The 11,442-nt window shown below is 37.0% G+C and overlaps 1 protein-coding gene across 1 annotated transcript; it reads left to right on the top strand.

Moving 5' to 3' along the window:
* Nucleotides 1-3,329: 3,329 nt before the first annotated feature.
* Nucleotides 3,330-11,189, top strand: LOC120134839 (ABC transporter G family member 36-like). Its single transcript, XM_039151253.1, is given in 23 exon segments — nt 3,330-3,551; nt 3,660-4,038; nt 4,628-4,837; nt 4,939-5,023; nt 5,162-5,321; nt 5,405-5,481; nt 5,561-5,614; nt 5,966-6,056; nt 6,246-6,547; nt 6,682-7,280; nt 7,375-7,645; nt 7,750-7,903; nt 8,007-8,162; nt 8,264-8,436; nt 8,573-8,905; nt 9,000-9,374; nt 9,467-9,600; nt 9,691-9,918; nt 10,003-10,019; nt 10,022-10,173; nt 10,270-10,372; nt 10,375-10,523; nt 10,616-11,189. Coding segments are annotated over 22 exon segments (4,470 nt in total). The 5' UTR covers nt 3,330-3,551; nt 3,660-3,664; the 3' UTR covers nt 10,889-11,189.
* Nucleotides 11,190-11,442: the final 253 nt, after the last annotated feature.

Genomic DNA, 11,442 nt, shown 5'->3' on the forward strand with positions numbered 1-11,442 from the left:
CAACGAGATAATGAGAATCGCAACGCGGAAATGACTATCGCAACGCGAAATGACTATCGCAACGAGCGAATCGCAACGCGAAATGAAAATCGCAATGCGATTTTGGTTTCGCGTTGCGATTTTTATTTCGCGTTGCGATTCTCTCGTTGCGATAGTTATTTCTGCGTTGCGATTTTCATTCTCGAAACTATTCTTCTTCTGCATTACTTCAACCAAAAGACAAAACAAAGACAAATATTAACTTCACAAGCTAAACAGTTTAGCAGTATTGGCAGCAATCGAATGAATTTAATAAGAAATCTAAGTGAAATTGTTAATCTATTATTGAAATTACCAGTAAACTTATCATCAATCTCAATATGAAAAACCTAAAATAATGCAAAAATTTCAAAAAAAAAAAAAAAAACTAACCCTCGGAGGTTGATTTTCCATTTCTGAATGATTGTGAGGGATTTTTGACTGTGAATGGTTGTGAGGGATTTCGCCGGCGATGGGGACGGAAATCTTCGGAGATGGGGTCGGATTTCGCCGTAGAGAGTGAGAGATGGAGATGGGACTGAGTGTTGTGATTTTGGGTTTGAGGTTATGAGTTGCGATTACTGTGGACGGTTTAGTTTCCGATTTATTAAGAAAAAATTCGTGTTTGGAATTTGAAAAAAAAAATATGTGTTAATACGAATGGCGCTATGTAAATCGCGTTGCGAAAGTCAGAATCGCGTTGCGAAAGTCAGTATCTCGTTGCGATTTTGTATTATCGCATTGCGATAGTAAGTATCGCATTGCGATAGTCAGTATCGCATTGCGATTTTCCCAATTCGCGTTGCGATTTACTTATTCGCATTGCGAATTGGGAAAATCACAACGACACTGTAGACCATCGCAACGCGATTTTCAACTATCGCAACGCGAAATGCAACGCGAATTTGCGATAATGGAGATCGCGTTGCGAATTAGCGATCGCATTGCGATTTTGCTGGTCATTTTGGCAAATCCGGAAAAAGTTGGTTAAAATCGTATATTATATGGGATTTTTGGTCACTGAGGTTATTTTCTCTTTATATTATTATGCCCCACTAAGTGAATACTTAGTGTGTAATGGTTTGACGAGTAGGTAATAGCGTACGAGCGGAGTAAGGAGTGCAGCTGACATCGTGAATCAAAGGTTGCCTCATCAGTAACTGTATGCCAATTATGTCTACTTTTGATATTACTAGATGTCATGTAATAGATTTATGATAATGCTCTGAAATGTACTTAACTTATGATGTTGTAGTATTTATTATGTTAGAACTTTAAGACTATTTTACAAAATATTAGTTAATGAACTTTTTTATTATTATTATATTAAAATATTTTATTTATAGAAACAATTTTTTACTGATTTTATAATACGAAAATGTTTTAAAAGTTATGTAACATATGTGACTCGTGTACTGGGACGTATACGGGAAATGGGTGTTACAAACCTATAATCGAATCATCAAAATAAATTTGTTTATTTACAGTTAATTTTTATATAAATAAAAATAACCTAAATCAAAAAATTAATCAGAGTAAAAATAACTTAACAAAAGACCATTAATCGAAACAAAATCAAAAGATTACAAGAACAAATGGAGTATTAATTAAAAAAGAAGAAGAGAAAGATAGGAGGAGAAAACTTATTTGAAGGAGAACACTTATTTGAAGGAGAACACTGGAGAAGAACTTAATTTTTTTTCTCTAAGCAACGACAGAAAGAGGAGAGAGGGATAAAGAGTCAAGTTAGGGATTTATCATAAAAGAAAAAGTAATTTTGAAATATTTCATTTATTTTAAGGGCATTTTTATCCAATTCGACGGGAATTGTTAAATACCTAATATTTACAAATGAATGGGATTCCCAAGAATGTAAGCTAAAAAAAATACTGTAGGCAATGATTTATTACTCCCGGTGAGAATGCTTATAACCAAACATGGGTATATGATTTCGAAAAAGATTATTCCCGTAATAATATTTTCTCCATTCAAACACCCTTTAGGGTTTAGCATTCTTTATACATAAAAACAAAGTTTGTGTTCAAGTCTGAACCAATTATGGGAACATAAACCACCTTAATCCTCTTGGACGTAGCCATAACTGGCTTACGCTTGTACACTTTTAGCACTCTTTATACATAGAAACAAAGTATTTGTTTACTTTTTTCCTTTCTTTTTTCCATTCAGTTTTGTGCTTCGCGCACGTGAGGTGTTTTTACGTGGATGAAAATTGAATTCGTTTTTCTTTTTAATCAGAAAAATCTAATCAAAAAGTTTATTTTTACAATAAAAAGTTAATATAAAATAATAATGCAGATTCAATCAATCCGGTTGAACAAGAGACCACGTTTTCAAAGAACAAAGAAGAAATGAAGACCGAGTCAACTACTCCTAATTCACCCTTCTTTATCACATGCTTTCTTCATTCCAATGAAGAAGACCAACACACTTTCTTAGTGGTTTCTCTCTTCACTTAATACTTTTCTATGTAGCAATTACCCAACTTGTTTGTTTTTAAAATAAATAAACTCGGTTTTCACTTATCATGCTTGTAAAGTTTTCATATTTACATCATGCCTTGAACTAATTTATGAAACCAATAGTGGAATGTCATTAAAATTGTAATTTTATTATTAAATCTTGTTATATGGTATTTCTACATAATTAGAAGGATAAATAGTTAGAAGAAAGAAAAAGACAGGGTTTGGCCCAGTGCAATAGTCATTGGAAAAAAGAGAGAAGGAGAAATCGCCAACCTTGGCCGACTACTTGCAAATAAGAATAAGCACCCAATTTGCACCACACGCATTCAAATCCACCTACCGTCTCTCATTTTAACTTTTCACCATTTATATTGAATTAATTAGTTTAGCAAAATCCAATGTTTTATATTTTTGTTGAATATGTTCATCTTTATTATCAATTAAAATCTAAGGCTTAAACGGATGTTTAATGGTTTATTAGCAAATTTGATTTTTTTATACATAAATTCACTTACGCATAATATTATGATTCAATTTATGTCGGTTGCTAAACCGAACAATATTTTTTTTATTTAATTGTTGTGTTGGGTAGGTGGAGCAAAGAAAATGGAGGACACCCGCAACTTTCATTAATGAAGAGATGTATGTATTTCTTGCATATTGGATTACACTTTTTCATTTCAATCTAAACACAAAAATAAAATAATTGAAAAATGAGGAGCCTGTCGTACAGTTGCATGTGTTTATAAATATTGTGCTTCAGTCTGGACACGGACTTCACTTGCACCCTTCTTCTCTATTGTCTGCAAATTGTAAACCAAAGGTGACAAAAGAGAAGAAGAAGAAAACAAAACAAAGTGAGCCAAGGAAGTTCTCTTAGATTCTCAACTTCATAAATTCCAAACGACCCACACACGAACGAAAGAACCAAATTGGGCTTTGGTTTTCTTGCAATTCATTGGTTTTCCTTTTGTTTGTTTGTTCGCTGTGAAAACACGAGAGAAAATCCTTGTGAAGGGGTTTCCCTGTTTCGTTTTTTCAGCACAGCTGGTGCGTTTTTTTTTTTTTACGTTCAGATGTTGTTTTTGTTTACAAAGCATTGAAAGTCTCGTAAGAAGGGGTTGTTAATTAACAAGAAATGTTGACATGTGAATCCAGGGAATATGGATGGTATAGAGAGAACAAGGAATCCCAGCAAAAGGACTGGGCATAGCAGCATAGGGAGGAGCCTAAGCAGGAGTAGCTGGAGCATGGAAGATGTATTTTCAGGCTCCAAGCGGAGTAACCGAGTGGATGAAGACGAAGAAGCTCTCAAATGGGCCGCCATCGAGAAGCTACCAACCTATGATCGCCTCAGAACCAGCATCATGCAATCCTTTGTGGACCATGAGATTGTGGGGCACAGGGTGGAACACAGAGCAGTCGACGTTACCAAGCTTGACATGACTGACAGGCAGAAGTTCATCGACATGCTCTTCAGGGTTGCCGAGGAGGACAATGACAAGTTCTTGCGCAAGTTTAGAAACAGGATTGATAAGTAAGTTCGATTTCGTTTCCAATTTTCCTACTCTTCTTTCCCTTATAAAAACTCTGTCAGCTCTCATTACTTACTCCTTTTTTTTCTTCCTGATTAGGCATCAAGGAACTACGACTTTTAATTCTCAGTTGGCACATCTCACCATCTTTCAGTGTCGTTAACCTAATTCCATGGACAAATTTCTTGTTTTCCAACTTAACCTAAAAATGTCATATATTATACACGGTGTAAATCTAATTTACACCTTATAATATAGAATTTAAGATTTGAGATTATGATTTTAAATTTTAGAGTTTGGTATTAAAATAAATAGATTACATAATTTATATGTTAAACTTGCTTTCACTACGTTTTATCATTGAAAAGACAAATGAATAGAATTAAAAGGAGAATTTTTGTGAATCCAGTTAGTGGTAAGAGAAGGAATCAAACCTTATCTTTGTTCTGTTGTCTTTCTTACAAGTGGCAACCAAAATCTTACATCGAACTTATAGCACAATTAAGTTAAAACAACATTTTAAGTAATAAATCAAGGCTTTAAAATGTAATAATCTCTTTGGTTAATTTTGTTGGTGATAAATTACGACAGGGTTGGGATTCGACTTCCGACGGTAGAAGTTAGGTTCGAGCACTTGACCATAGAAGCCGACTGCTATGTCGGCAGCAGGGCTCTACCTTCTCTTCCGAATGCAGCAAGGAACATCTTCGAGTCGGTCCTTGGAATGGTCGGAATCAGACTTGCCAAGACAACTAAACTCACCATTCTTAACGATGCCTCCGGAGTTATTAAACCATCAAGGTATCATCTCAATGCTTCTTTCATTTCATATTTTCGTTTACTCTGTCACTACATGATGTTTTTATTCAACATGTAATTTATATATTTACTTTTTGTTATAGGATGACACTTTTACTAGGTCCACCTTCTTCTGGGAAAACTACCCTTTTGCTGGCATTGGCGGGCAAGTTGGATCCTAGCTTAAAGGTCGTTTACAAATCAATCATTTTCCCTTTTTAACTTTTATCCTAATGAAGTTTTCTCACAAGTCCCCGAGATTAACAGTGACCGGAAAAGAAAAAATAGCTGATTTTCATCTTCCTCTTGGGGGTGAATCAAACACAGGTTAAAGGAGAAATAACATACAATGGATACAGACTGAATGAATTTGTTCCTAAAAAGACATCTGCATATATCAGCCAAAATGATGTTCATGTTGGAGAAATGACTGTCAAAGAAACCTTGGATTTCTCAGCGAGATGCCAGGGCATTGGCACTCGATATGGTATATATATTTTAACCACAATTTGATCAGTACTGAATTTGTCGATGAATTACTCAAAACCGCAAGTGTTTTGTTTGTTATAGATCTCTTGAGTGAGCTTGCTAGAAGGGAAAAAGACGCAGGAATTTTCCCAGAAGCTGATGTAGACCTTTTCATGAAGGTAAACAAAGGCAAAATATTTGTTGTCATTTGTGCGTTAGTTTTACATTTGTTTTCATACCATTATACGTGGATTACAGGCAACTGCAATGGAAGGAGTTGAAAGCAGTCTTATCACCGATTACACACTTAAAGTAAGTTATTAGGCATGAAGTTCAACATTTACCATAACAGATGTCTTTTGACTTATATTTTTTTCCCTCAGTCATTGAAAAATTTTGTTATTTTATAGTTCAACAAAATCAACCATCGATCACCAATTATATAGAGTCGGTGGATAATATGGGCCCTTTGCTCTTCCAATTTCAACGATTTTGTTGGTGGTGAACAATTTTTATCATTAAAATATGAATTTTCCTAAATACCAACTTGCATAAAGATTTCTAAAGGAATGCTAGTTAAAAGTAGTCTCATTAACCATGGCAGTGATAGATAAAAGGACTTTTTGGTAACGTAATGTTTTCATATATTGTTGAATTGGTCAGCTTTTGGGGCTAGACATATGCAAGGATATCATTGTTGGAGACGAGATGCAGAGGGGAATTTCTGGAGGTCAAAAGAAAAGAGTAACAACAGGTTGATTATTAGCATTAATATGTGGTTTAGTTTTAGTAAAATGCAAAATGTTCACATTCATGGGACCAAATTTCAAAGTTGATCTCCCACCAACCCTTCACATATGCAAATGCCTCTAGTTTTAGCTTAATTTCATTTTTACGTTCTCAATGACTAATGATAATAACGTAATGATTGGATGAACCATAGGGGAGATGATTGTTGGACCTACCAAGACACTTTTCATGGACGAAATATCAACTGGCCTTGACAGTTCCACGACATACCAGATAGTAAAGTGTTTGCAGCAGATTGTGCACCTAACAGAGGCCACAATCTTCATGTCCCTACTCCAACCTGCTCCCGAGACCTTCGATCTCTTTGATGATATCCTTCTTTTATCGGAAGGCCAAATCGTCTATCAGGGTCCACGCGAGCATGTTGTCGAGTTCTTTGAGAGTTGTGGTTTCAGATGTCCTGAAAGGAAAGGCACAGCTGACTTCTTGCAAGAGGTAAAATTAAAACGCCTTTGTTGGTTCAATTTTTTAACTTACATGGTAACAGTAAATTCAGGTTTAGTTTTGTTTAGTTAGAATGTAAAAAAAATGGTGCTACATAAGCTGACAAGGTAGTGAAACTGTGACAGGTTACCTCAAAGAAGGACCAAGAGCAATACTGGGCAGATAGGAGTAAACCTTACAGATACATAACAGTAGCTGAGTTTTCAAACAGGTTCAAGCGTTTCCATGTCGGAATGAAATTAGAGAATGAGATCTCCGTGCCTTTCGACAAGTCAAGAGGTCATCGAGCGGCATTGGCCTTTAAAAAATACTCGGTCTCCAAAATGGAACTTCTTAAAGCGTGTTGGGACAAAGAATGGCTACTGATTAAGCGGAATTCATTTATTTACGTTTTCAAGACTGTCCAGATTATCATCGTGGCAATCATTGCATCAACGGTATTTTTGAGGACTGAATTGCACACCAGGAATGAGCAAGATGCGGCAATCTATGTAGGTGCGCTTCTGTTCGGAATGATCATCAACATGTTCAATGGTTTCTCTGAGCTCTCCCTGATGATCAGTAGGCTTCCAGTGTTCTACAAGCAAAGAGACCTTCTATTCCACCCTGTCTGGACTTTCACTCTGCCAACATTCCTACTCCGGGTTCCGATATCTATTCTAGAATCCACCGTTTGGATGGTAGTAACATATTACACAATAGGGTTTGCACCTGAGGCCAGCAGGTAAATGGATTTCGAGCTTTCTCTTACTCGAGCAACAAGTTAAATAATAGCTCAAACTAGTATTAACTTTCTAACCCCTTAAACTTATGGCCAGGTTTTTCAAGACATTCCTGTTGGTGTTTTTAGTTCAACAAATGGCAGCTGGGCTCTTTAGACTCATTGGTGGGATATGCAGAACAATGATCATAGCTAGCACAGGTGGGGCTCTCACTCTTCTCCTTGTGTTCTTGCTGGGTGGCTTCATCATTCCAAAAGGTGAAATCCCAAACTGGTGGGAGTGGGCTTACTGGGTTTCACCTTTGACTTACGGTTACAATGCCTTCACTGTTAATGAACTATTTGCACCAAGGTGGATGAACAAAAAGGTATGTTATTCAATTTTTTTACAGACAAAAAGACCATAAAAATGCATGTATATTTTCATTTGAAAGAAGGCAAGTTACAAGCGGAATCTTTGTTCATAATGCAGGCTTCGGACAATGTTACAAGTTTGGGTGTACAAGTGCTAAGGAACTTTGATGTTCCCAATAATAAAAACTGGTATTGGATTGGCGCAGCTGCTCTTTTAGGCTTCACAGTGTTGTTCAACGTTCTCTTCACCTTCGCTCTCATGTTCCTAAACCGTAAGTTTTAACATTCTGCTAGGCTAATGTGTCTCTTTTGTTGTCTCTATGTGTTTTTCCTTTAGGTGGCTAACCTTGTACATTTTCTTGGTTGGCGTAATAGCCCTTGGGAAGCCACAGGCTGTAATTTCTGAGGAAACTGCCGAAGAGCTGGAGGCTAACAATGAGGGTTCTAAGGGTGAACCAAGGTTAAGGAGACCAAAATCAAGCAAAGATTCGTTCTCCCGATCTCTGTCTTCTGCGGATGCAAACAATACAAGTAAGAAACATGACAAAATGGACTATGTTCATCTTGTTTCTCCCTTAACTCAGTTATCATTATTAATTATTATGCTAATTATATCGAATGAAATCTTTTAGGAGAAATGGCAATCCAGAGAATGAGCGGTCGGACAAACCCCAACGGAATGAGCAGGAATGATTCTTCGATTGACGCAGCCAATGGTGTTGCTCCCAAGAGGGGAATGGTTCTTCCCTTCACTCCTCTAGCAATGTCCTTTGACACTGTTAATTACTATGTTGATATGCCACCAGTAAGAGCCATTTTCCACTCTCAACAACTCGTTTGAGTTATCTCTACATTCATCATCCAAAACAAAAAGCAAAATAAATGCATAAACCTCATAGTTGTTACCGTAGAGAATGGTCTAAAGTACAGTTATTTAACAGGAAATGAAGGCACAAGGTGTTGCAGAGGACAGGTTACAACTACTTCGAGGTGTAACCGGAGCATTTAGGCCTGGAGTATTGACTGCACTGATGGGTGTCAGTGGTGCAGGAAAGACAACATTGATGGATGTTTTAGCGGGAAGAAAGACCGGTGGATATATCGAGGGTGATATTAGAATTTCCGGATACCCCAAGATACAAGAAACCTTTGCTAGAATTTCTGGATACTGTGAACAAAACGATATTCACTCGCCCCAAGTTACAGTCAGAGAATCCTTGATTTACTCAGCTTTCCTGCGGCTACCTAAAGATGTCAGCAAAGAGGAAAAGATGGTAAGAAGTCTCAATTTTGTAATTTTCAGTGACATAAAGCATGGCTTTAATTGTTTAATTTAGTCTCTAAACAATATATGCTGTTGTGTTTTAGATTTTTGTGGATGAAGTGATGGAACTGGTAGAATTGGACAATCTCAAGGATGCCATAGTAGGTCTGCAAGGAGTCACAGGGTTGTCAACTGAGCAAAGAAAGAGGTTGACAATTGCAGTAGAGCTTGTTGCTAATCCCTCAATTATTTTCATGGATGAACCAACATCTGGCCTCGACGCGAGAGCGGCAGCCATTGTTATGAGGACTGTCAGAAACACTGTGGACACAGGAAGAACAGTTGTTTGCACTATTCATCAGCCTAGTATTGATATCTTTGAAGCCTTTGATGAGTTGCTACTGATGAAAAGAGGCGGGCAGGTGATTTACTCCGGACCAGTAGGTCGACACTCTCACAAGATCATTGAATATTTCGAGGTAGGTAACTATAGCATGATCTTCAATATCTAGTACACTAATCTATCAAAAAAGAAGACATCATTTGATTCCTCTCTTATTCACCATTGCAGTCCATTCCTGGAATCCCCAAAATTAAGGACAAGTACAACCCAGCTACCTGGATGCTAGAAGTGAGCTCCGTAGCTGCTGAAGTTAGGCTCGGAATGGACTTTGCCGAACAATATAAATCATCATCCTTGTATCAGTAAGTCGAGACATAAGCAATAGTGACACAAATTCAATTGTTTTACCTCTTTCTTAATGATTGGAGCTAACACATGTGACTGTGAAACAGGAGAAACAAGGCATTAGTAAATGAATTAAGCACACCACCCCCGGGAGTGAAAGACCTCTATTTCACTACTCAGTACTCACAATCGACATGGGGTCAATTCAAATCATGCCTTTGGAAGCAATGGTGGACTTACTGGAGAAGTCCAGATTATAACCTTGTCAGATACTTCTTCACTTTGCTCTCTGCACTAATGGTCGGTACTATTTTCTGGCAGATCGGCACTAAAAGGTTAGTACCTATTTTCATGCTTATAATGTTGACATTTCTTATTCTCTTGTATCTGCAATAAAACCCGATGCTTCAATGGTTCAGGGAATCGACAACTGATCTTACAATGATAATGGGGCAATGTATGCTGCTGTCTTGTTCGTCGGAATCAATAACTGCTCAACTGTTCAACCAGTCGTGGCCATTGAAAGAACAGTGTTCTATCGTGAAAGAGCAGCTGGGATGTACTCTGCGTTACCTTATGCCCTTGCACAGGTGAGGGGAAGTCCCTTGCAGTGTTCAATCTGTAAATTCAAATGGTTAACCTATATAAGGTGCTAGATGATTAAAATTTAATTATATGGAATGCAGGTGTTTTGCGAGATACCTTACATTTTTGTCCAAACAACATACTATACACTCATTGTGTATGCTATGGTGGGTTTTCAATGGACGGCAGCAAAGTTCTTCTGGTTTTTTTCATCAACTTCTTCTCCTTCCTTTACTTCACATTCTATGGAATGATGACTGTTTCCATCACACCAAACCATCAAGTGGCAGCTATTTTCGCCGCAGCTTTCTATGCACTCTTTAATCTCTTCTCCGGCTTCTTTATTCCAAGACCGGTAGGTTTACTTCTTTCACAAGAAATTGAGATTTTTTTAATAATGTCCGCAGTCTAAGCTGATACGAAATTCATCACTATCTTGAAATTCAGAGAATCCCCAAGTGGTGGGTATGGTATTACTGGATTTGCCCTGTGGCATGGACGGTTTACGGACTGATCGTGTCACAGTATGGAGATATCGAAGACACCATTAAAGCACCTGGCATCAAGCCTGACCCTACTGTTAAATCATATATCAAAGATCAATATGGCTACGATTCGGACTTCATGGGACCAGTTGCTGCAGTTTTGGTTGCCTTTGCAGCATTCTTCGCCTTCATGTTTGCCTACTGCATAAGGACACTCAACTTCCAGACCAGATAGACACCATGCTGGAAATTCTTCCTGGAGCACATGTTTTACTTTTACAAGCAAAATGTGACCTTGTAAATACTGAAAATGGAAATCCACCAGAAATTCCAAACTGATCTCCAGTTCCATTATTCCTCTGTTGTCCTTCTAAGATTTTCAGATACTGTTTTCTTAATTCAAATTCGTGTAAGCTATATAGCATAGGTGATGGCGAAAAGTTCAGTTCGCAAAGAACGTTTCAAAAGTTGTACCTGGAAATGTAATGTTTTGTCGGATATATTAATCTCTCAGGGGAATCAGTCATATTGTTCTATGTGACTTTGTATGGGCTTCACAACCGTCATAATTGTAAAATAAAAATTCTTTAATCTTAAAATAAATAAAAATAAGTATAGTAAAAATTCCTTAATCTTAAAATAAATAAATAATAAATAAGTACAGTAAAAAGAAGAAAGATCGATCCACAGAAAATAAAGAATTTCTAATGTTGAGAGGTTTTGATTCTGATTTTGGCGAAAAAAATAAAGAAAGTGAGATATTTTAATTGAAAGAGTGAAATAAAAATA

The sequence above is a fragment of the Hibiscus syriacus genome, unplaced genomic scaffold, assembly GCF_006381635.1.
Source record: "Hibiscus syriacus cultivar Baekdansim isolate YM2019G1 unplaced genomic scaffold, ASM638163v2 tig00000144_pilon, whole genome shotgun sequence".
Classification (NCBI taxonomy): domain Eukaryota; kingdom Viridiplantae; phylum Streptophyta; class Magnoliopsida; order Malvales; family Malvaceae; genus Hibiscus; species Hibiscus syriacus.